Consider the following 25126-nt stretch of genomic DNA (forward strand, 5'->3'; position numbering starts at 1 on the left):
ACTTCCACTCCCCTCTCCCTTCACTTTCTGCTCTAACAAGCACTCTGATTTCCCCTGGAAAATCTGCACTCAATAAACTTTCTTACTGGCTGTGATGCACCTTACTGAGTTTTTTAATACTAAAGTAAATAACGGCACCACGTACCATTATAGAAGACTGTAGGGATCTAACTGTGTATTGTAACACTGTTTTGTCTATGAGCACAGTCTGTACACTGCACATATGGAATTACTAATAAATAGAGAGACAGAGGAAGGGAAGAGATGTTCTCTCCATTTGTCCATGCGCTTCTCACTCGCTTTCTCTCGTAACTACAATCAATACTAATTAGCCTAGTTAAAGGTCAAAACAGGCCTCCAGTGCAAGTCATGTACAGTAGGGACTAGTGTGAGGTGAAGATACAGGGTCAGAGGAGACACTTTCATTTGCTCCCTAAAAATAGGTGCTGAAATAAACTCCACTACACTTATTTTTTTTATCAAGCCAATAGTCACAAAAATATTAGCTAGCTAATATAATGTGCATAGTTTGTAACTGAATTCTACAGAGCTACAAGGCTTTCATGATTAGTCACTCTATTGCCAGCCTAGAGGTTATAGTGCAATGGTTAAAGCTGTAGTTTGCAAATAACTTCTTGTCATATTAGCTGACACTGTCACACAGCAGTACATGAGACAGACAGCCTGTGTGTCAAAAAAACATATTCCTCTGCCCCCTCATAGCACTTCTAATGGCTCACCGCACGTGAACGAAATTAACCAATCAGAGCCGAGGAGTCTCCGATGTCAGTCATGTTAATTACAGCTTGTGAACTGCAGTCAGACTGTCAAACTAGGCAGCGCTGATCAAATATGAATTAAGGTTCTGTTACTGCATCCCCTATTCATCGCCTTAAATGTTTTCAGCAACATATTTTAGTGTACTGTAGTGTGGCTGGTGGGTGGTGCTTCATTTCGACTCGACTGTATCCAACATGGGGGCCGGGTCACAAACGTTCTCATTTTACAGCTAAACAGTACACTAAAAAATCTTTCTGAAAGCAATTAAGGCAATAAATAGGCAATGCAGTTACAGAATCTTGCTTCATTTTTGATCAGCGCTGCCTAGTTTGACACTCTGACCTCAGTTCACATGCAGTGATTATTGACATAATTGATATCTGCGTTAAAGGCGCATCAGCTCTGATTGGTTGTTTTCAGAGCGCTGCAGTATACTCTAGCAAATGCCATTAGAGGCAAGGAGGGAGCGACATGATTCTTATCTTATGTAATGTTGTGTATATATAGTGACAATTTCAGAAAAAAATAACAAAAGGTTATGTTCATATAAGTTACCAACTGTAACTTTAATAAGACCTTATAATCACCTGCTCGTACTGTTTATCTAGTTATTAATCTGCTGCTACTTGATTAGATAGTGATTAGTAGAATTTAAGGTTTGATTAAAAATGTAGATTCATGCAACAAAATTAATTTGTCTGATATAATGATGAGCAATGTTGCCTGCAAGAAACTATGTTTTCTAGGCAAAAGAAAAATGTGTATGTAATCAAATACAAATAAAAAACAGGGAAAACTAGTGACAATAAAAGTTTCCACAGTGATGTAATAGTCTATGAAACATACTCTCCAGTAACTAATTAATAAAATGAGTGAAACTGGATTAGTACTGAGTGAGGAAAATGTAAATAACTAATGAAGTATTATGAAAAGTACTGATTAAATCATAACTAGCGCTTATTATGCTACTGTGAAGTGGTTTATGTGGTAACCTTTAAGAAGAGACTGTCAGTAGGCAGAACAGTGTCATACTAGAGACTGCTTTCTTTTACACAGTAAAATAGCATCTTCCACTTTAAGCCTTCAAAATTCCCACAATCCTTGTTGTTGCATGCTTATACGCAATCCAGGACATGCCGGTGGTAAGTCTTAGCGTCAGTGGTAATTACGAGGCACCACTCACTATGGAGTACCCTGGAGGATGAGTGTATGAGGGACTGATTTTTGGAGCCTGCAGTTTGAATGTTTCAGCACCACGGCGAGAGACAGAGACAGATTAGGTTTAAAAGCCTCAGCACCGTGGATAGAGACACAGAGTGCAACAAGCCTTGATGGGAAAGCAAGAACTCCTGTTTATACACACTTTTGTTCCTATGGAAATATCAAATACACACACTCGCTTTGCTTACATGATATTTGTAGGGGTTGTCAGTGGGAGGGTCTTAGATAGGGTCAAGCTAATATTTTTGTGCACACGAGTCCTATTTCTCACGTGAAAATATAGCAAATGCCAAGATCTTATCCAGCTGTTCATATATCATATTACGTGAACATCTTTCAAATGTGGTGAAATGTACCTTCACTGAGCTTCCCTGCATTCTCTGCACATTTTTTAGCACTGTCTACTGGGCTTTCTAAAGGCATGGGAGACACCAAATGTTTTTAATTCAATATGATACCAATACTTTCTGCTACACCTTTAACCATATTACTGATATGGGGCCTTAATAGTGGGCCAGTGGCAGGTTTATAGCAAGTCTACACTGTGTGAGTCACACTAACCCCCTTATAACTTTCAGGGTGTGTCGTATTTTTTAAATGGTTGAAGAGCTTAATCATTTTGCTGTATCTTGCTGTATTTTTATCTACAGGTGATAAGTAGCGCCACACCAGCCTATGTTTCCTTTATGCCATTCTTTCACGTTTGATGCAGAAATGTGCAACTGCACACCAGCTTCTGATGTCACATAGGTTTCCACAGTCATAAAACACAAACCAGCTAAATATCTCAGAGCTGTTTTGGCACAAACCCAAACAAAAGCACTGAAAACATTTGAGAGTGATAAAGCCACCCTGTTGTTTATTTATATAATTTTACTATTATTGATATTTTTTAAAGGAATCAATACCAAATGAGTAGCTTGTGAGTATTGACGTATCGATCCTGCAGGATCAATCTGCCCATCCCTGTTTTAAGATTACTTTAATAAAATGTATCATCAGAGCTACCATTTCCATCTTAAATCACATGATGTGTTCTAATAATGTTCGTTTAAAGTTTATAATAATGGTCAGTGTTTGGAGTTACATTTAAATTGCATATATTAATGTTCATGGTTCGTTTAACAACTAGGCAGAAAATAATTCAGCGGGTAACAATTGGAGCAAGAAAATATATACATACATATGTATAGACAGAGAGAGAGTTGCCCTTTCATTCTGTACATGCGCCAATATGAACTAATATGAACTGTCCTATTTTCATACTGGATATTTGATTCATTTTATCTCTGGGTGAGTGAGTCACAGCCTCTTGTTTGGATCAACATGTTTTCAGCAGTTTGGCAGTGCGGGACAGTTGGAGACAACTGCACGCTTATTTTTGGGTCAGGCCTCCTTAAATAAGTCACAGTGATTCCACTACACTTGGAATGGATGGTGGTGCTGTACAGGACAGCCTTGATCAATGTTATCCACACAGCACTGGATCACTTGTACTGAGCGGCCTGAGGCCCAGCCAGTGTAGCTGCCATGCTGCCCTCATTACAGTAATGATCTCCCAGTACACAGCTCCCACGTGAGGCCCCATCAGCACACTGACTCTGACTGTACCTCACACTCCCCTCACCTCTCTCCCACTAATACACACATACACATCCATGCTATTGAGAGGTGATGCTTTCTGCGTGTCACTTGCAATGCAAAACCACAATGTAACAGGCACAAATAAAACAACTGAGCAACAACTACACACATGTGAAAGTAAGCAGCACAGAAATAGTAAAATTTCTTATAATACGCAATGATTAGCACCACATTTGGTCTTAATATTCCATGCATGGCACTATAATTTATTGGATTTCCACTTTACATAAATAGGCTTCAGAATTGATCTTATGTCTCACCTGTGTCTTCGTCAATGGTGAAAGTGCCCAGTCCGCTGCCTCCTCTGACAGAGTACCTCAGCAAGCCATCTCGCCCCTTGTCGTCGTCCTTAGCGCTCACTGTCAGGACGCTTGTGCCTGCACGAGAGTTCTCCTTCACTGAGCCTCTCACAGCAAAGTCGGGGAAGTAGGGTGCATACAAATTCTCATTGACATCCACCACCTGAAGAAATGTAATGGATCACTTTAACTTTGACTGATAATTTAAAAAACTGAGTGATGGTATGTGTAATATCATATAGTATGAATGTACAGAATAGCATGAAACCAATATGCCAATGTTCCCTTTAATTACATGAGGGCTAGGAGCTATTCATGGTTCCCTGACAAGTAATCATTTTAGTTAATAAATTAGTTACTTTGCTTGTGTGCTCTAAATGGTCCCTTAAATGTCCTAATTTAATTGTTGTAGGCTGATCGGGGGAGTTTTAGTGCTCTAAATGCTGCAATACATGTATTTCTTCCCTGAGAATAAAAATGCGGGAGCCATGAAGATAACATCTAAATACCAGCATTTCATATCAAAAATATGAAGCTTGAAATGAACCAACAAAACTATGTAAACTGATTTTTAAATTATAACTATGACAATAAAGTGGTTTTGATTTTGTTCTGATACAAATTTGTGTGTATTAGTGGTACGCACCTCCACCTCGACAAATGTCTGACTGATGAGGCTGGGTATTCCTCTGTCCTCAGCAAGTAACGTCAGGTTAAAAAACGGTTGTTTCTCAAAGTCCAGCTCCCTCCTAATCCTCAGCACTCCACTCACAGCATCGATCTGCACAAAGCATTACATTCCCATACATCATAAACTGTCAATAGAAAGGGGATGAGCATATGCAACAGTATAGACAATACAAATAGTGACATCACCTACCTCAAAAGTGCCATTGAAGTCATTAATCAAGGAGTATCTGACCTGTCCGCCAGGGCCTACGTCTGGGTCCTGAGCCTGCACCCAGGTAATCACAGCTCCTGGCGGGAGGTCCTCAAGTACTCGAGCACTGAAGCTGCTTGGGATGAACGCTGGGGCGCAATCATTGACATCCTCCACAATTATATTGAGAGTGGTCACTGACGACCTTCGAGTGCCTCTTTCAGCCTTGTCTCTCACTTCAATCTTCAATGTGAACATTGGGATGGTTTCTCTGTCCAAGTGGCTAGCAACAAACACACTTCCAGTTTCACTGTCAATACCAAACTGAGGGAAACTGGTCAGCATGAGATAGGAGAGCTGTCCATTTTGACCCATGTCTCGGTCAAACGCAGTGATGGCAATGACTTCCACACCAATGGCTGTGTTTTCTGCAACAAGAGCAGTGAAGCTGTCCTGATAAAACTGGGGGTCATTGTCATTCGCATCCTCAATGATCACAGTCAGTAGTCTCCAATTGGACATCTGTGGAACACCCTGATCGTAGATGGTGATATTGAGGAAGTAACGATCCAGTCGCTCGCGGTCAAGTGGCTGTAAGACAGTTATCAACCCACTCTCCATGTTGATATTGAAGCAGTTTTCTTTGTTACCATCAGATATGGAAAAGAGAACACGGCCGTTGAAGCCTGTGTCGCCATCTCGTGCTCTCACCTGAAATACACTGGCACCAGCAGCGAGGTCTTCTCTCACTAGAATACTAGTGGGCAAGGCCTCAAACTGTGGAGCCTGTTTGTTCATGGAGAAAAGGTCTGTAAATCTCTCATCTGGTCTTAGTCTCGCCATAGCAGACGCTTTTGAGAGCATTTTTTCTGCCAACAGCTGAGCTACCCTGGTCTCCTTGCAGTTGAACCCCCTGGGTGGCATCCTACCCCTCACCACAGATACATTCACAAATGTAGGCTCAGAGAACAACTCCCCATCCGTTGCAACTACTCTCAGGTTGAATACCCCACTTTTTAAATTAGCCACCCCTAACGATCGTTTCAATGACAAAGCCCCAGATTCCGGATTTAAGTTAAAATAGTCTAACTCGTCTCCAGACAGAATCTTGTATGTCACCATTCCTAGCTCATCCATGTCTACAGCTGACAGAGTGACAATTGTCTGGCTGACAGGGAAATCACGGCTTATCATCCCCCTGCAAGAAACCCTCTCAAAAAGAGGCTGGTTGTCATTTATATTTATCAGACGAATGGTGACATTAACTTCACTCTCCCTTCTGTAGGGTGAACCCCAATCAGAGGCCCGCACTGCAAAAGTATAGATATCATCTGATGACTCAAAGTCTAGGTCTCTCGTGATCCTCACCTCCCCTGTGTCCTGGTCTATTGTAAATGGAAGAGACTGTTCACCGCTTATGGTGTGTGTTATATACCCATTCTCTCCCTTATCAGCATCCACAGCGGACACTACGAGCGCAACGGTGCTTATAGGTAAGCTCTCGTTGATTGCGATATCATAAAATGGCCTGTTGAACACTGGAGAGTTGTCATTAGCATCCTCTATGGTGATTTGGACCCTTGCTTGCTGCTGACTGATAATATCAACTACCTCCATCTCCATGAAATCCTGTGATAATCTTGTCAGGTGCCTTGTGGTCATAATAACTCCAGTCAAAGGGTTTATATCAAAGTACATTTGATCTAAGGGGCTGCTGAAGCTGTAATTGACACTCAGAGGAGCTGGGGAGATTTTCACCACCTCTACAATAGTGCCTGGGGGAGCTATTTCACTCAGCGTGACTACATAAACATCTTTCTCAAAATTCGCCAACACTGGGTCTGGCTTTGTAACCAACAACTGAATAACCTGAGCATTAGAAAACCTAGGAGGTATACCCCTGTCTTTAGCCTGGAAGGTTAAGTTGCAGCCATAGGGGAATGTATCCCAGTCGAACAATTCTGATGTTTTAACCCTATACTCATTCCCGACAGGCGATCGATCAATCACAAATTGTTCAAGGGGGTCACCCTCAATGATAGACACCCACTCTATATCCCCAGATACCCCTTCGTCTTTGTCCTCCACAGTTAATATGGCGTAGATCGGGTCCTTGTCCTCCCATGATGGAAAGACAGCCACTGCATTGAGAACAGGAGCAAACTCATTAACCCGCTCCACAGTTAGGACCAGCCTAGCAGTGCTGCTGATGCCATTGTTCCCATAGAGTTTCATTCCTCTGTCAACCACCTGCACCTCCAGCTCAAATCGGTCTCGTTTGTCCATCCTGGGCCGACCTGTCAGGGTGATGACCCCGCTGGTCGGATGCACAGCAAAGAGTTCAATTTTGTTCTTGAAGAAGTAGTAGAACTCCCCGTTGGATCCCACATCAGCATCTGTGGCTGTTACACGTCCTATGCTGGCACCCAGAGGGGCACTCTCAGAAACAACAAATGAATAGGAGGTAGGGGAGAAAAGAGGTCGGAGATCGTTGGTGTCCAAGACCTTGATATAAACAGTAGCTAAGGCCTCTAGGCCTCCTTGGGCAGATGCCTTAACTGTCAGTGTGTAATTGTCCTGTACCTCCCGATTCAATGTGGCACCACTGCCTCCGTTAGTGCGTATGCGAAGAAAACAAAAATCTCCCATTACAAACTCCTCAGCCTGGAAGATTCCCTCACTGTCTCCAGACACAATGGAATATTTAATGTCTAAAGACCGTGGTGGCCCAAGAATGATGCCCATTTTGACCTCGCTTTTGGTATAGGTCCTTGCAGCAGAATTCTCAAAAACGGAAGCATTATATGCCGGCTGGGTAAAGAGCAGCAGGCCTTGTCCTGCCCTAGGCTCTGTCAGGAACTGAGCATGGGTTGAGGGGAGATAGAGGAGGAATAAAAAGCAAATAACATGGAAAGGAAGAGAGAAGCTGGGTAGAGGAAGCATATTTCCCCACCAATTAGGCTTCATCACTATTCCATCACCCAGTCACCCTATATTTGGAAAGAATAACAAAAAAAAAAGAGACAGATCTGGATTCAGATGGTGAGTTGTTAAAGACATGTGCTCTGCATGCTAAAAATTTGATAAAGAACTGTGATACAAAAGTTACAAAGACATTTCAGGGGTGCTGCTTATCACTACAGGGATATGATAGCATACTCAATGTTGCGCTCCGACACTTTGCATTCAAACAACGAATATTGCACCCGAAAGACTCAGAAGCAAAGACTGACATATCTTTAAGCGAAGCACATCAAAGCACAGAACACTTACACAGCCTCAGTGAAACACATCATGTTACACAATAAAATAACAGGGATCAGGAAGAACACTGTTACTGTAATACAGAGTGCCTAGAAGACTCAACGGGTTGTTATTCTTTAGCCAGTGACTAAAAGGGTTTTGGTATTTTCACAAAAGAAAATGCAACTATAGTAAAAAAAAAAACAGTAATAATGACAATAACCAGGGTCTGAGAAACATCACTGTGCGCAATTTCTAAAACAGTTTTACACTTCTTTAGAAATTAGTTACACTTTCTGAATCAGCATTGTTTCAAAAACTTATCATCAGTGGTGGGATGCAACTAAGTACATTTACCAATTACTCAAGCACTGTACTTTAAAACAATCTTGAGGTATTTTACTTAGGTATTCCTAATTCATGCTACTTTTGGAATATCATAGGCAATGACTTTTTACTCCCCTGTTTTCATGAGGCAATATTCAGATTATTCAAGTTATTATTAAAAAAATGTATATATCAACTAACAAATGAGGATGAATATAATGGATCAGTAAATAGAACAGCTGAAATAAGGCCCATGATTACCAGCTGCAACATTACCAATGATTACACATTAATGCAACACCAATTATAATCAAGTCATATATTATTCTGAAGTGAGCCATTTCGCTCCATACTTGTGATTTAAAGTATATTTTCATGTTAGTTAAGATTTTTAATGCAGGACTTTTACTTGTAATTGAGAATTTTTACACTGTAATTGCTACTTTTACTTAAGTACTTCTTTGTCCACAGGTTATCATTAGGTTACCCACAGCCAAAGCTTGCACTTATTAGTTCTATCAGAAAAAAAAATGGAAAATTAGATTGTCTAATTAAAAACATTTTCTTTTCTTTTTTTCTTTGCATTAGCCTACAGGTTATTTTAAATTTAGGCCTACAATACGAGCTCTTGTATAGCCTACTAAATGTTCTATGCATCGCCTTATACAGTGGCATTTTTCTTGATCAAGATACAACTTCATCAGGACGTAGCCTAGTATATTTTTAAACTGATTATATGATATTTTCCCGCTCATACTGTAGCCTATTTTGTACATGGCAGGCAATAAATTAATATCACCACGAGCACCAGATATTCTGTCAAAATCCAACGACTCAAATTAACATTCCCCAGAGAGAGACTGTCCCGGGAGATATTGGGGTGCATTTATCGTCTCCCATGTTGATGCAGTGGAGCTCGCCTCCGTGCAAAATCCACGAGTTTATCTGGCTAGAGTCTGGAGCTACAGTCTGTAGCTTTAATTAACTATATTATACACAGACTTCACTCACACATCGCAGCGTGTCCTACCTTTACACGAAACAGCTGTAATCAGTGAAAGTAAATCCTTCCCCATCCTCTGTCCGACACATATAAAGGAAAGAAAGGGAAAACGCACGAAACAGTCCAACAGAAGTCGGTGGTGATGCGCGGAAAGGAAAATGTGCACATATCCCGACAGGCAGTTGTCTACTGGGCTGCAGCCATCCTCGTAAAACTAAATAGCTACTGCCCCAGTTTCATGCACCTGACTAATGTAACCCTGAGTGCAGTGGGCTATTTAGGCTTTATCTGCAATAGTTAACACAAAACTGACGTTAAAACAGGTAGGTGTCATTTGCTGGTTACGGTTAAGGTCCAAGATTAATGTGGTATAAAGAACGTGTCGCTTAACGCAAGTTGGGAAGCGGTCAGCATCAGTTGTCGCTTGAGTGGGACCACAGTGCGCTCACAGGATGGAGGTGGCGGGTTGGGCTAACTCCGATGTTTGCCGAGTGCAGCCGACAACATCCGGAAGTGTACTGTGCAGCAGTGTAGGCAGCCGCAGCGGCACTGTATCCCACACACACGACCGTTAGGAATCTTGTCACTAGTTAAACTTTTATCACCCGCCACCATGTCTGTTTTGTGTTATAATAAAGGATGTGGGGAGCGATTTGACCCAGAAAATAACCCAGACGGTGAGTATCTTAGTTAACTATCGTTGTACCTCGTGCCCGTGTTCTAGCTAACCTGTGGTCATCTGGAAATTTCTCCAGCGACCAAGCCTGCTGTGGAAACGTAGCTAACCTGATATTACTATGGCTGACTGGAGCCAACACAGTAACAACTTAATTCATCCCCAATGCTGTAGCTGATAACTCTGGACCTGTTGTTACTTATCATGATGTTGTTAGCATGCTAAGCTCCTGTGATTAGCTGGTTAACGTTAAGACTTGGCAGAACCGTTGTACCTGGCAGGAGACTCGTACATCGGTTTAAAGTTTCAGAAACACGCCATTTTTTGTTTTTTTCTCAAGTAGTCTGTCTACAGCACATGTCTTAATGTTATCCCAAAATGGTAGCTATGTCTCCATAAGTGTTCACGTTTTTCAACAACTAGAAAGACTCAGTGAGGTGAAGTTTTTAACGGAAAGAAGCAAGTCTCCGGCAAGCTCCGAGCTTTCCCGAGTGTAGCCGACAACATCCGGAAGTGTATTGTGCAGCAGTGTAAAGGCAGCCGCAGCGGCACTGTATCTCTCACACTAGCGTTTCAGTGGTTAATTAAAAGTCTGGCCACCACTTAAACTTTTTTCACCCGCCACCATGTCCGTTTTGTGTTATAATAAGGGATGTGGACAGCGATTTGATCCAGAAAATAACCCAGACGGTGAGTAGTATCTTAGTTAACTATCACTGTACCCCGTGCCAGCGTGTTAGCAAGCTAACCTCTGATCATCTGGAAATTTCTACAACGCGCAGGCCTGCTGGGCCCATGTAGCTAACCTAATATTACTTTAACTGACTGGACCCAGCACAGCAATAACTTAGTTCATCAACACTGTTATAGCTGATAACCCCGAAAGCTAATAACACGTGGGCTTGCTGTGACTTATGATGATGTTGTTAGCATGTTAAGATCCAGTGATTAGCATGTAAACGTTAGAGGGTAACAGAAACGTTGTCCCGGACAGGACACACAGGACATGGGGTTAAAGTTTCAGAAACACGCCATTCAATATTTTAATTCAAGTAGACTATCTCCAGCACATGTCTAAATATCATCCCCAAATCATGGCTGTTACCACAGATGTTATTGCGAAATCATGTTTTTAACAACTAGAAAGACACAAAGGTGAGGATCAGTGGTTCAGTTTTTGACGGGAAAAAAAACATGTCTGTATACATGGTTGACATCAAAGTGCTTTTTTTCAAGTTCCATGGGAAATAAGTGCCAACACAAAAAGAGACATAGACACTGCAAAACTTTAACACTTAACTGAAGACAGCAATGGGCGCAATAAAATGGGTAGTCAGTTTACTGGGTGCTGAAATAGTCACCACAGCCTTTCATAACTTTACAGCACAACTCAATATTTAAGCCTTGTTATGTAGGTATAGTAGGTTTATGATTACAAACCTTATATTTATGGGACGTCCGCAAATGAGCACACAAAGAGGCAAAACTAGGAGCACAAGCACATGTAAGAAACCCAAAAGAAATCAAAAGAATTAGTCTATACTCATAACCTAATAATGTTCCTTCCTACAGTATCACAAGGGCTTATGCCTGAGGAAAGCCAAAGTATATTTTGATTGAACTCGCACACTCTGCTGCCAGCAGTTAAATATCAATCTTTGAAAGTGAGAGCAGTGTCCCCAATAACCAGGGGTCTCATTTATAAATCAGGACATAACAAATGTGGTCATAATAAGTTAACGGTACTTATTCCTCATTGAAACAGTGGCCAAATCCTTGATTTAATGTAATGAAAGGTGTCACGGGACACAATGACATTTTGAACACCACTTATCATCACAAGCAAAACTAAATATGTCCCATCTCATTGCCCTTTGTCATGTTTGAGGCCATGGTTGAGGTGGTGTATACAGGTGTGGCACATAGTTTATGACATAGTTCACCCTGAGATATAGCACATGTGTGATTCCTAATTCCTCATACATTTAGCTGATAACATAGCCCAATAATATTGTTTGTATAACTTGTTGTCCTCTAAATGAAAAACCTCTGTACCTCCAGGAGTGCATTACCCCAACAATACCACTAGGATATTCACTTGCATTAGGTTATGTGAGGAGAAGGTCATCGTCATGAAAATTCACTTCTTGATCTTCAGTGTCCTTACTTAAAATAAAGTTTGCTCTTGAAACAATTATTTATATGAAGCCACTGATCTAAGTATAATTGAACTTTCAAGGTGGTATTGTTGTCTTCAGGTCAGATGACAAAATCTTACTGGGTCCCTTATTTCCTTTCATTAGAAATGTCCTCCTCTGTCTTCAAATAATAGCCTATAACATTGAGAATCTGACAAATGAGGCAATTTCCATTTGAATAGGATGCCTCTTTTCATAACAATAGAGTATTATCATCACCTTTATAGGTATCTTAGAGGTGTATCTAAGGCTATCGCATAGAAGGGGCACAGCTCTGGCAGAACTGTGAGGAAAATGCTTGATTTATCGTGTTGGCCGGCCAAAAAAATTTTTATTCACTCTGCAGTGATCAGTCTTTTAGGGCAGGTCCAAAAAAGAGGACGTAAAATAAAAATATGATGTACTTTTCATATTAGGCAAATTTAAAATGATATCTCAAATGTATCAAAATCAAATCATTAAAATTGTTGTAATACAAAGTTTTCATGTGTAGTGGTTGTGCCAGTTTCAGACAGTCTTGTTTGGTTTATGTGTTACTCAAATACTAACTTGCTACAGTTTGAAAAGCTTTTTTTTTTCTACAGAAATTCTGTCTTTCCAAAGAAAAATATAATAAATATTTCCTATTAATATCATGATGCCCCTTTCAGTAATTTCTCAGTGTATTCTGTGCGCTGCACTTCACGAAGACAGATGGAAATCATCTAAGTTTAATGTGTGAGGTATTGAAAGTTGTAGTCTTTTTTTATATCAAAATTAAATTTAATCCTGACCACAAAAACATTATCAAGTAAAGCTAAATTATTTGTATTGTTGATGTGTTAAATTTGCTGAGTCTGTAGTGTATTTGTTTGTTTTATTCATTATTATTCAGTGTCAGTGTCACCTTTGGACTTGCTGTCTGAGCTTGTTTGAAACACCAAGGATGATATTACTCTTTGTTACTGTAGTGTCCACTTAACTTTTGAACTGCCTTCAGAGAAAGAGGGAGAGAAAATACATTTTTATTTTGTATTTTATTTTACAATATGTAGAATTTACAGTCACATTCACATGAGCATATTAGGTCATTTGGATAAAGTTTAAAAAACTTTTTCAAACTTGCCTGAGTACATTATGACAGTACTGTTGAGGGGACAAGAGCCATACAGCCATCAGATAGTGCTGGAATACAGCTTCCAGCTGAGCTCACAGTAGCAGACCAGTCTAACTTTTTGCCATACAGTGTCTAAAATTATCACAGACTGCCTTGTTTGTGGCTCCACTCGAGTTCACCCAGCTGTAAGCACCTCAAGTCATTATGACAGGGAACACACGATCGCAGCCTCACACACTGCTAACACAAGGCTTTTTTGAGAGCTGTTCTACATGTGAAAGGAGTCGCAAATGCAGTCATGACATATTCTTGACATACTTTACCAAGTAAAGGGTTAGTGCCTGTGAAACAGTTGAATATGACTACAGATTATTTGTAGTTGTTAATTGCCAAAATGTCTTGCAACATTCAGAAACTACACCTCTACTCATCATTCTGTAAAAGAAATTAGATTTTTGCCACAGTGAGCAATTTAGGATGCACTGTGAAAGCTGGATGTTTTGTGTCTTTAATGAAGCTTGAATTCATTAAAAGCAGACCAGTTTGTACACATTTTTTTCTAAAATGATCCAAGTTATGTTTCATTTTTACAGATGGCTGCACCTACCATCCAGGAGTCCCAGTTTTCCATGATGCATTGAAGGTAAAAAAAAAAAAAAAGAAAGAAAAAAAAAAAACACACACACACACACAGTTAGCTGGTGTCTTGTTATCTTGTCAAAGGTAAACATCCATCTGTCTCTCTCTAGGGATGGTCCTGCTGCAAGAGAAGGACCACTGACTTCTCAGACTTCCTCAGCATTGTTGTAAGTTTTAGTTTCTATTTTAATCCATACCTTTTAATCCTCCATGACCATGTTGCCATTGTCTTCATAGGCATTGAAGGTACTGCTACCTTTGCTGTGGCCATACTGGCCTGTGCACACATTGTACACTGTGACTTTGTCCTCCACAGGGCTGTACAAAAGGTCCCCACAACAAAGAGAAGCCCCCTGAGCCAGTGAAACCAGATGTGACGTCATCAGGAGAAAAGAAAGACACAGATGACCAAAAACCAAAGTTTGACGAGTACATCATCTCCGCACCAAAGCCTCAGGAGGCAATACACAGACCAAGGTTGTAAAGTTAGATGTATACGTATTTTTTTATATTTTAATCAATACCATAGGAATACCCTTGGCACTTGTAGTTTGTGCAACAACCCCTTATTTAACTACAGCAAAAATGCTTCTGGAGATGCAAAGATTTTATCAAATCACATTTAAAGGAAAGAAACAAGCCAAGTAGAACACACTTTTCAGTTTAAAAGTATATATATCCCTGTAATCCTATGTATTACATTCTGCTCTGAATGTTTAGTATCACATGCAAGAAAGGATAGAAAAAGTATCAGAGCTGTTAAATCAGCCTGAATACTGAGGATCCTCAGAATAGTCAGAGGCGTTCTCTAGTCTTTACCCAGGATACTTCCCACCAGAATTCAAAAGAACGTGCACAAGCAACTGATGAAGTGATTACTGCTGAATGGCGAAACTCCTAGTGTAGTGGTCTCAGGCGCGAGACCTCAGTTTGAAGTGATGTTGCTGATAATGTATTCCTTACTTGAAGTAAAAGCCACAGCACTCTTCCAAATAGTTTTCAATTAAGAAATGAATGAAAAGCAGGTACCTTTTGTCCCTGCCTTTGTTAATGTCTCATGCCTAATAGATTTGTTACGGTTACAGTGCTGATGAGCCAATGGTGAGATTGCAGCAAAAAGTCTCCGCTTCCCTGAAGCAGGCCCTTGAGAGACTGAAGCTTTCCGAAAATACAGCAGAGAAGAAAGGTGAGAACAGAACTTTTATCTTCCCTTTCTCTCCCCTCTTATCTCTTTCAGTTTTGCGTCCTCTCTATCATAGACTACCATCCATTACCATTCACTTCTTGTTACAGTAGACAGGAAGGTCATGTTGACAGGGGAAGTTAATGGATGGCCTCTGGGAATTTGCCCTCACCTGTGTCATTCACATCATGGCGTTTGAGTTAAAGCTGGCAGGGACAGGGCAACACATCATAACTGTGGATGCAATCTTTTTGATGCTCTTTCTTTGTCTTTCTTTCTGTCTTTCTAGAGGAAGATACTGATGAGATCAAGATTGGAACAGCCTGTAAAAACGGTGGATGTAGTAAAGTAAGTATATGTGTGTTTACAGTGTGTAAATATCTCTATCCATACCTGTGTAGGGCTTTGGAGACAGCATCTTAAATGTTTGATTTGTTTTTCTTTAAATACATGCTGAAATTTAGGATTCTGCCAAATAAGCTTCTACTTCTTCTCAATTTGTAAGCCAAATTCAGTTTGCATATGTTGAAAAAGTATATGACAGATGTCATTAAATGAAAACATAAACAAATCATGATATCGTCCCAGAAGAGCTCACCGCTCTGGGTAAGGCAAAACAGATAGAGTTCCTTTTCCTTCTCTGCTCTGAGATGGATGCGAAGCTACTTTTTTTTTTTTTGCTTTTTTTGCTCAAGCTAATCTGGCCTGTCAGAGCAGAAACCCCAAGATTAGAACATAAATTGTGAAGAAGATTTGCATTGACGGGTTTGGTAGAAGCTTGGAGTGCGACTTTAATGATTTGCATAATTGCACTTTAACTGATGTGATTGAAAGCCATGAGATATGCTCTCAAGCTGCCTGCTTTTAGTTGATTAATCAGTTGGGGGCTTGGTAGTGTCTAAATTGGTATGTTTTAATATTTCCCAAAGTCTTTATTAAGGAACTGTATATTAGTCATTAATCGTTTTTACACCTGTGCCATACTATTGAGCTCTATTTGTATTTTTAATAATAAATACTTTCTGCGTTAGTGCTTTAAACCACACTTCTGTTGTTATCTTCAGAGTTTTGATGGACCTGCAAGCGATTTGGATGTATGCTTATACCATGCTGGATTTCCTATCTTCCATGAAGGGTTTGTATTTCCAAAACACTCCTTACTTATGTATCGACATGAAATAGAATATATTCTCTGGAAACCGTAAAAGAGTTGTGAGAGGCAGCACTAGTATTTTCCTGTTAGTCTTCCTTTTAGTCTTGTTCACTGGCTCTCTTGAGTGACAAGTTATTGACTGCTAAAAATCCAGCGGGCATATGTCTTTCCTGCCTCACCAGGATGAAATACTGGAGCTGCTGTAAGAGGAAAACCTCCGATTTTAACACCTTCCTCTCTCAAGAGGGCTGTACCAGGGGAACACATCTATGGAGGAAAAAAGATGCGGTAGGTGTGCCAGTTTGACAGCAAGTGATCATTAATGTGTGCACGTCCATGTGAGAGCACCTCAGCTGTAACTCCATCTAGTGGTGTCTGATGAAACAATGCTCTTTGGTGGAGATTGTAGGTATCAAATCTATAAAACGTCTTCAAATGTTGTTTATTAAATCTCCACGCAGGGTAAGAAAGTGGTCCCGTGTCGGTTTGACTGGCACCAAACAGGGATGCAAGTCATCATCTCTATCTACGCCAAGAATTCCATCCCAGAGCTATGCTACGTGGAAGCAAACAGCACCACGGTGAGGGATACTATACCAGATTATTTTCTATCCAAATCTAAAGTGCTTAGATTTTGTGACTGTGTTCCTCATAATGTAACGTTTATTTCTCTTTTCTCCTTCAGCTCGACATCCATGTTATATTTGAGGGGGAGAAGGAGTTTGTGCAGAAAATCAGTTTGTGGGGAGTGAGTATAACATCTCTTTCAACCTGATGTGAAAAAGTCTTAGACCTTTGCTATACACTTTGCCACTTTATTAAGTACACCTGCTAGTACCAGGTTGGACCCCATTTTGCCTTCAGAACTGCTGTAATTCTTGGTGGCAGAGATTCAACAGGGTGCCGGAAACATTCCTCAGAATGTATTGAGTTGCTGCCACATGACTGACTGATTAGGTATTTCATTAAGCAGTCAAATACTTGTACCTAATAAAGTTGCCAGTGAGTGTATGTCAAATTTAAATTGTAAGGCATTCTAGATACCATAATACAACATTCTTGCACGAACGATAATATGTCCTATTATTTGATATCATGCCATATAAACAGAATGAATAGAACGGACACTCAACTATTTGACAATAGGGCTGCCACGATTAGTTGACTAATCGATGACTAATCGACTATTAAAGTAATCGGTGACTGTTTTAGTAGTAGTAGTAGTAAATTACCCCAAAATACTCTTACTGCAGCTTCTTACATTCAGATATTGGCAGCTTTACACACTCTCCCATGATGGTGAACTAAAACCCTTTGGCATGAGTATGAAACAAGACATTAGATGACGTAATTTTGGGGTTTGGGCGAGACAGACCAACATTTTTCAACATTTTAACACATTTTTAGATAAAATGATAAGTCGACTAATCGAAGAAATAATCGACAAATTAGTCGACAATGAAAATAATCGTTAGTGGCAGCCCTATTTGACAAGCATGAAAGAAAATGGCAATTGTTGTTAGTCGTTATGGTGACAACACACATCAGTGGGGCCATGAAGTGTGTCACACTCACGAGTTTGTTCTCTCTTTTCCACCAAACTAAGACCTGAATATACGCCACCTGTTAAAACATGACTTTAAAGTGCTTGTCACCCATCTTTCTACCTTTATAGGTGATAGACGTGAGTAAAAGCGTAATGAACATGATGGCCACTAAGATCGAGATCGCCATGAAGAAGTTCGAGCCTATGTCCTGGGCTCGTCTGGACCTTCCCCCACCGCCTCCACCCAAAGAGAAGGAGCAGGAAAAGGAGGAGGCTGACAGCGAGGATGAAGATGAATGATAAGGAATTAAAACTACAAACATAGTGTGTATTTTTACCGAATCCAAGGCCACACAGTCCGTTCCTTACCTCTTGAAAGAGTCACCTCTTTTGCTGTCATGGAACTTTGGCCTCTTCTCTTCAACATTACAATGTTTCTCATTTCATTTTCAGTTGTTAACATACTTGATTTTGCACGTTTTTTTTTTATTTTCTTTTGTTCTGTTCATGTTTGTTTGTTTTTAGTTTGGGTCCTTTTTATAGGTCGTTGTTGGAATGCTAAAGAGTCAAGTATTATTATTATTTTTTTTTTTTACAACGGTCTTTCACTAAAGTAGTAAATAATAATATGGGCACTGACTTTCAGCAGCCCTCCAATCAGGTCAGATGATGACACAATTGTTAATTGCACTGAAATTCCCGGGGAAATAACACTATAGATTACAATAGGGAGCCAGATGTGACCAAGCTTACTCTCAGACCTATAAAGCCTTTCATGTTGACTGCTCACATCAAGTCATCATAACGGACCACACTTTGGACCATCCTCTTTTTCAGCAATGTTTGGTAAAAGATTCATTCCATCCGTTCCTAAATTGTTTAAATTATTTGTTTTGTCCACCATTACCACATCAGACTGAATGCTGTCATCCTAAATGTATCCCCATATATGTGTAACAAAGACGCTGTTCTACGTAGTTCGAGTAGAAAATTTGGATCTCTAAAATGTCCACACTTGTATAATACGGCATTTATTGTGAATAAATTGTGTTGTAAGAAATACAATGGTTCCTTGGGACTCTTAAGCTTAGGAATTAAAAGTTAAATCCCACCTTTTCACAGTTAAAATAGTGGATTTGCTCCAAATTTGTTTGTTTTTTTACATGATTATAACTAATGTATATTTTGTACAAGTATTGCTTCTAAATGATCACTGCTGTATTTATCTCCTGATTTCTTGTCAAAGCAACATAATGCATTTTTAGTAGTGAGAATGTACTGTAATATCTGAGAATGGCAATTGAATACCAAGTATTTTAAACAAAGTACTGTATCATAAAAACGCTATGCTAGACAGCATGTCTCACGGCTTGGAATGTATGCGTTCAGTTTGGCTGAATGAGACCATGACACAAGAGTTAAGTCATTAGGGAACCAATTTCTCTTACCAAAAATAAACTTTTGTGTTGAAACTTTTGAAACTTGTGTTATAGTTTATATCCTGAGTATTTCTAATGCAGACATACAGTATATATGCAAGCAGGTTTTGTTAGAGTGGCATTAACGCCAGACTCGTGAAAGGAGACGCTTCTCTTGCATTAAAGTAGGTGTGACCTTTCAAGTGAAGATTTTTGAACCGTATGCAACTCGGGGAATTCAGTGACTTTTTGCAAATGTCATAAAGTTTTTAAAACTGTCACGTATCTTTTAAGGTTAGAATATTGAACCGTATGTCCTGACGCTGTGGTGATGTCTGCGACCTTGACATCTGTGTAGACATTATCACCTTTTCTCTTTCCAGAAACACATCTCACGCCACAAACATAAATCAGTTGAAATGGTAATTAAAATGTGGTTCAGTCAACTCCCACACAAAGATAATAAAAGAAAGTCCCCCAAGGCTTTTGTGAATTTGTCTGGAGAGTTATTCCACATGGCAGTTGGATGCATGCAGGATATCATTTCTTAATAATAAATGCATGCATACATGACTGACGTAACATACTGCAGAACCTTAGTTTTTGAGGTAATCTGCTAAAACCATGTGGAAAAGTCACTATGGAACATCTCCATGACAGAAACCATAAACGTAGCAAAGAGCATGTCTGAAATGAGCAAGAAGTTACAAGTTGTGGGTGGAACATAATCCAACTTAAACATGCCTCTAAACCCATTTCAAAATGTCCTACATGCACATATGTTTTTTACTCTTTTAATTTAAATACATTGCCAATAACAGATTACAGAATCATCACATTTAGTCAATATGATGTATAATTTACAGCGCTCTGATGTTAAAATTCATAGATCACGTGCACCACTGCACAGGGCTGGCTGTGCCTTCAGATAGTTGTTTGGTAGTTACGGTGTTTGGTTTCCTCTGTGTCACTGCTCCAGATAAGTGGCTGTCTTTCTGGGAGAGCAAATAAGTTTTTCCACTTGTTCACATGCAGCCAAGTCGACCCTCCATATCGCCGTTTTGCAGCTAGGATGGCAGCAGTTAGGGTCACAGCTACAATTCCTCCACAGAGACCTGCGAGCAGCAGCCAGGGCCACACATCCTGCAGTTCCTCCAGGTAAGGACGCATGGACTCTGCTAGCCTCTGGTCTGGAAACAAAAGTAGAGGTAGTCACAGGAAATTACGCAACAATCTGAGTCAGAATATCCTTTTTAGATATATATTAACTTTGGTTTAAGACTTGAAATAGATTGAACAGATAGAGCAAAAAACAAAAAGAGATAATGGAAAGCAGCTTACTTATTTCTTAAAATGCAATTTAGATAAAACTTACTAGCATCTAGCAGATACGTATATTCATATCCCAGGTCTTTGCTGGAGATGAAGAACTCTCTGTTTCTGTACAGGGGCAGGAAGGGCACCATGTGGTATTCGCTGTTGTGCCCTATCGGAGCATCAGAGTCTGGATACTGCGACAGAGATGGTCTGTGCCTCCTGAGCCACTGCTCATAAATGCTTTCACAGAGAATTAAACCAATATTAAGTGCAATTGTGTAAGTCACCTCAACTTGCAAAATGTGTCTCTGTGTGTGTCTTACCTGTCGACAAAAGCATGGTGGAGAAGGAATATGGGGTCATTGGCTGAGCCCTGCACTGAGGACATGGATCCATTCATGTACACGTGAAGAGCAGCATGCATGCCCATACGAGAGCTGTTTCCTAACCCGGTCTGAGGATCCCCGAATCCTGCAAGATGAGAGGTATTTAATTAGCACCAACAAAGGTGGCAGCAGCATGTAGTAGTTAGAGAAACAAAAGCTTTTTGTTTTTCATTGAGATACTGTCTTAAAAAAAAGAGGCGAAGAATGGCATTTTAAAAAGAATACCGTGGATACTCTAAGTCTTTCACTGACAATGTGAAGGAATAGTTCAGTATGGTGCATTTTGAAATGCAACCTGTCAGACAGACAAGCATTGCATCATTAAACAGGGTGTGTATGGTAACTGGAATCTCCATAAACCTCTCCTACAGTGGATTTTCTTTCATTTCCAGGAAGTATGAGATGCGTGATGTCCAAATCTAATATTGGTATCCTTGGAAACCACCAAAAGCCACTAAACCTATGTTGAACAAAGCACTTTGAATAGTTCTGTGTTGATATCTACTATCAAGAAGACATAGATGTTTAGCAATGTGTCATATAGCCTTTTTACAATAGCTGGATTTGTGCAGAAGGTGTCACTGCCATCCCTAATTAATGCATACCCAACTGTTTATTTGCAAGCAGACATTTTAGTAATGAAAAATATTGTAAGGTGAATATTAACATTGGACAATCTTATTGCCTGCCATTTTGGTGTTACTAATGCATTACAACAGTAAGATGCCATGATGGATTATTAAAACCAACCTGCTTTATCAGATAATGAGCCGTGTTGAAAGAGGTAAGTGGTATCCCTCCATTTGTTATATCCAGTTAGGTCATGTGGGTTAATTTAAATGCCACAAATCAAAGTGCAGCTAATCTTTAACAACATACAGAGCAGCCTGCACATAGAGGGACAAGACAGACAGACCATTAACACAATGAGAGTGAAGAGCAGCAGTGCAGAGCTGTGTATAATTTAAGGTGGAGCAGCCCAGCCAGTGCTATCACCGGTAGAGCACAGCAGTCAGTGTGTGTGTGTGTGTGTGTGTGTGTGTGTGTGAGCTTGTGTGTGTGTATGCATTTGTGGTCAAGCTTATCTGACCTTCCAGAGTGTTCCTGAAGCTCATGTTGGCACTGCGGTCCATGGCTCCTGTGTCATAGTCGGTCAAACTGAGAGTAAACTCCACCTCTGCTGAAGTTGGTAATCTTTCAACCACGTTGCGGTTGTGGTTTCCCGGGTTACGACGCAACGGGCCTTCTTCTTCAGCATCACACAACACACCCCTTTCACTGTAGTCCTCTGCACGGGAGCACAGTATCTGTTGATGGAGGCACACAGGAACATATTGCAATACGGCACATGATAGCATCACCACAAACCCCAGCAATGAAGTTGTTGCAAATTTTGTATTGTTATTTCACTTGGATTACAGTGAGTGTAAAATGATTCTGCTATTAGGTTTACTGTTAATTACAGTGAAGGTAAAGCTGACCGCGGCAGTTCAAAACATTTTTACAGTCCCCTTGATCAAAACAGATGTTTTTAACTCAAGTAAAAGTTGCAAATGTCCTTCTTTATCAATTTCATTTATTTGATCTTTTAAGTAAAATGTCTGAATGTGTAAACATAATGGATGGCACTTCCAACTTCAATCCTACTTCAATATTTTAACCAAAAAGTCAGCCCACTCACATATTACTTACACTGACTTTTGGACTCTTGAGCTCCTGAGCTCATCTCTTTGACACTGTTGCTTTCCCTTTATATACTTTACTTACTGTTTTTGCACCCTTTTAGGTTAAAGTCACGTAATTTAGGAAAGTTTTTAGTAGATTACTGAAAAAAAACACCAAAAACTATGAAGATCACCTTGAGTGTTGCTTTTAGAACTTGTTATGGATCTCTGCTGTATTTCTAAAAAGAAAATATGTTGCCAAGTCATATACTTTAAAAAGACCTTCAAGCACATCAAGAACCCCTACCTCACTCTGGTAACATTTTTAATTCCTTAATAAGTTAACTATTCTCATTAAAAAGATCATCCAATTTCTCTGCCATTCTTCCCCATACTTTTGCTGCCTGTTTTCTTGGTGCCATTTTGTCTGCAATGCACATGCATGTGTGTGCCTGCCTGTGTGTGTAACAATGATGGCTAGTGGCTAACATGGACTCACTGCATCATCTTTAATATTCTTAAGTGACAAAAATACAAAAAATGTCTAATGTTATACAGGGTTGAACACAGTAATATGTTATAATTTTATGGCACCTATTAGCCTACAAACCTGGTTTCACTTCAGAAAAATGTCCTATTTAAACTTAACTTTTTGATCCAATTTCGAGCGAACGCATAAAGTACTCAAAACCCTTTCTCATAAAAAGGAAAGTGTGTTGTGAAAATATTTTGACTTCAAGTCAAAGATCTAAAAAAAAAATGCAATATCCTACAACCATTTTTGTCATTTTAGAGAGAAAATCAACAAGCCACATCTTACTTTGCAAATCCTGGGACCTGGGATTTTTATTTATTTTTTATTCTATTCTATTCTAGACCAGTAAAAAGGATTGTTTCATGTAAAGCACATTTTTGTTAGTAACTAAGCACTAATATTTTTGTTGATTGGCTGCTAATATTAGAGTCCAAGAACCTAATTTGTCCCATTAAACCTGACATATTTATTACCTTTCTTCATTGCACATATACATTTCCTGCTTATTCACTTTGCAATTATCTGTCAACCACAAATATAAATTATTATGTTTATATTTTATTGTTATATTATATCTCTACACTTAGGGATATACTTAGATTCCTTTTTGTTAAACTTGTGTGATTGTTTTTATAGCCTAACTTGCATTCATTGGAGAGAGGTCTGAGATTCCTAGTACCACCGGCTGCTTCTCTGTAATTGTTGTGCAAAGGACAATAAATAACTTGAACTTTAAACCATAACATGGGTGAGAAAAGAAAAGAGAGGAAAGTAAAAGCAAAATGATGAACAGAATAAGCCCCTCTTTACCCTCCAAGAAGAGAAAACCGAGCCTGGGCTGAGGAGACTGGGATCCTGGGAGCTCCGGGCCCCCATCAGCTCGTCCGTGCACACGTCACATCCCTGGGCATCCCTCCAGTCCCAGTACGGGATGGTGAAGCTCATGTCTCCGGTCAGCTTCCTGATCTCATGTTCCCATTGCAGCAGGTACGCGCGGTGCCACGGCAGAAACGCAGGCGCCCAGTGGGCAAAGTCCACATCGGTCCACACATTCCCCGGCCCGCCGAGCAGCGCGTTTCTGGACACATAGTAATGCATCCACACAAAGACATCATACGAAGACACATCAGCGAACATCGGGTTGGAGCCGTTTTCCATCTCCTGGTAGGTCCCAGTGGCCACAACATAGTCTCTGCTGACTGTCTGCTTGGCCAAGTTGAGGTAAGACACGAGCCGAATCCTCTCGGCGCGGGACAGGTGGAATATGTTCCTCCTGAGAGACTCTCTCCTCTCATTGCAGTTCACCCCGAAGAAGCCAAACTTACAATCCGCGCAGTTGAAACCCATGAAGTTCCCCGCGCACTGACAAGTCCGGTTGTAGAAAACCAAGGGCCACTTCTCTCTGTCATCCAACCCCGAGAAGGGAAACTGCGGCCCGTCCGGCCGGTCCGGCACCTCCACATCCTGGCAGGAGCCTCGACCCGAGCTGGCGCCGCAGGGCGAACCGTCTCCTTCCCAAGGCGGGCAGCACTCCTTTGTGCGCAAGGCCTCCCGGGTGGCACACAGACGGGGGAACTGTTGATAGGAGGGCACAAAACACAATAAGAGACTAATGATTGTAAGTGGCCACATCACAGCAAGGTTTGCTTTAGAGATGCCAAGTAGTCACGAATGCTCAAAGGCCCGAGTGTTTCTTTCACAGGCTTAAATTCTTGGGAGTTTTCTCCGGGTGCCCCCTCCTCTCTGTTGAGCCAGTCACATGCCGCTTAACCTCAGGGTGAAGCATACTTCATGAGGGGGGCAATTAGAAGTGCACACATCCCAAGACTGCAGCCCGAGTCTTTCCTGAGTAAAAAAGGGAAATACTCAACAAATCTGTGAAGCATTTCTATGATGTGATTTGTATTTGGTGGCCTAA

At 40.4% G+C, this 25126-nt stretch overlaps 3 protein-coding genes across 4 annotated transcripts in view; 1 reads left to right on the forward strand and 2 right to left on the reverse strand.

Moving 5' to 3' along the window:
- The window catches only part of LOC125898620 (protocadherin Fat 3), a 74725-nt gene extending 66058 nt beyond the window's left edge, over positions 1–8667 (reverse strand). Inside the window, exons 1-4 of the mRNA XM_049592467.1 lie at positions 8656–8667; positions 4825–7683; positions 4591–4725; positions 3906–4107 (exon numbers count right to left, since the gene is read on the reverse strand). Coding sequence (XP_049448424.1) covers positions 3906–4107; positions 4591–4725; positions 4825–7683; positions 8656–8667 — 3208 coding nt within the window. The remainder of the gene's footprint in view (positions 1–3905; positions 4108–4590; positions 4726–4824; positions 7684–8655) is intronic.
- Positions 8668–9915: 1248 nt separating this feature from the next.
- chordc1b (cysteine and histidine-rich domain (CHORD) containing 1b) lies at positions 9916–19369 on the forward strand. Of its 2 annotated transcripts, none has more exons than XM_049592427.1 (11): positions 9916–10074; positions 13961–14010; positions 14117–14173; positions 14323–14483; positions 15092–15192; positions 15479–15537; positions 16254–16324; positions 16525–16630; positions 16804–16923; positions 17028–17090; positions 18018–19369. In XM_049592427.1, exons 1-11 carry the CDS (start codon positions 10011–10013, stop codon positions 18186–18188), a joined length of 1023 nt encoding a protein of 340 aa, XP_049448384.1. In that variant the 5' UTR covers positions 9916–10010; the 3' UTR covers positions 18189–19369. The 2 variants fall into 2 exon arrangements, with proteins under 2 accessions (XP_049448384.1, XP_049448383.1); XM_049592426.1 differs by lacking the exon at positions 9916–10074 and adding an exon at positions 10569–10763.
- Positions 19370–20223: 854 nt separating this feature from the next.
- On the reverse strand, positions 20224–24900 carry LOC125898293 (tyrosinase-like). The gene is made up of 5 exons (XM_049592065.1): positions 24019–24900; positions 22100–22316; positions 20947–21094; positions 20682–20863; positions 20224–20496 (listed from the first exon to the last, which is right to left on the reverse strand). The coding sequence occupies exons 1-5, from the start codon at positions 24838–24840 to the stop codon at positions 20231–20233; spliced, it is 1635 nt and encodes a 544-aa protein (XP_049448022.1). The 5' UTR covers positions 24841–24900; the 3' UTR covers positions 20224–20230.
- Positions 24901–25126: the final 226 nt, after the last annotated feature.

The sequence above is a fragment of the Epinephelus fuscoguttatus genome, linkage group LG12 (assembly GCF_011397635.1).
Source record: "Epinephelus fuscoguttatus linkage group LG12, E.fuscoguttatus.final_Chr_v1".
Taxonomy (NCBI): Eukaryota; Metazoa; Chordata; class Actinopteri; order Perciformes; family Serranidae; genus Epinephelus; species Epinephelus fuscoguttatus.

Bases quoted from the DNA above. Each gene is read 5' to 3' on its own strand.
- chordc1b (XM_049592427.1), top strand. From the start codon at position 10,011: ATGTCTGTTTTGTGTTATAATAAAGGATGTGGGGAGCGATTTGACCCA. The intron at 14,174-14,322 runs GTAAGTTTTAGT...TGTCCTCCACAG, and splicing joins CAGACTTCCTCAGCATTGTT to GGCTGTACAAAAGGTCCCCA. The intron at 15,538-16,253 runs GTAAGTATATGT...TGTTATCTTCAG, and splicing joins AAAACGGTGGATGTAGTAAA to AGTTTTGATGGACCTGCAAG.
- LOC125898293 (XM_049592065.1), bottom strand. From the start codon at position 24,840: ATGTGGCCACTTACAATCATTAGTCTCTTATTGTGTTTTGTGCCCTCC. The intron at 22,317-24,018 runs GTAAAGAGGGGC...CTCCATCAACAG, and splicing joins CGGTTTTCTCTTCTTGGAGG to ATACTGTGCTCCCGTGCAGA. The intron at 21,095-22,099 runs GTCAGATAAGCT...CTCATCTTGCAG, and splicing joins CTTCAGGAACACTCTGGAAG to GATTCGGGGATCCTCAGACC.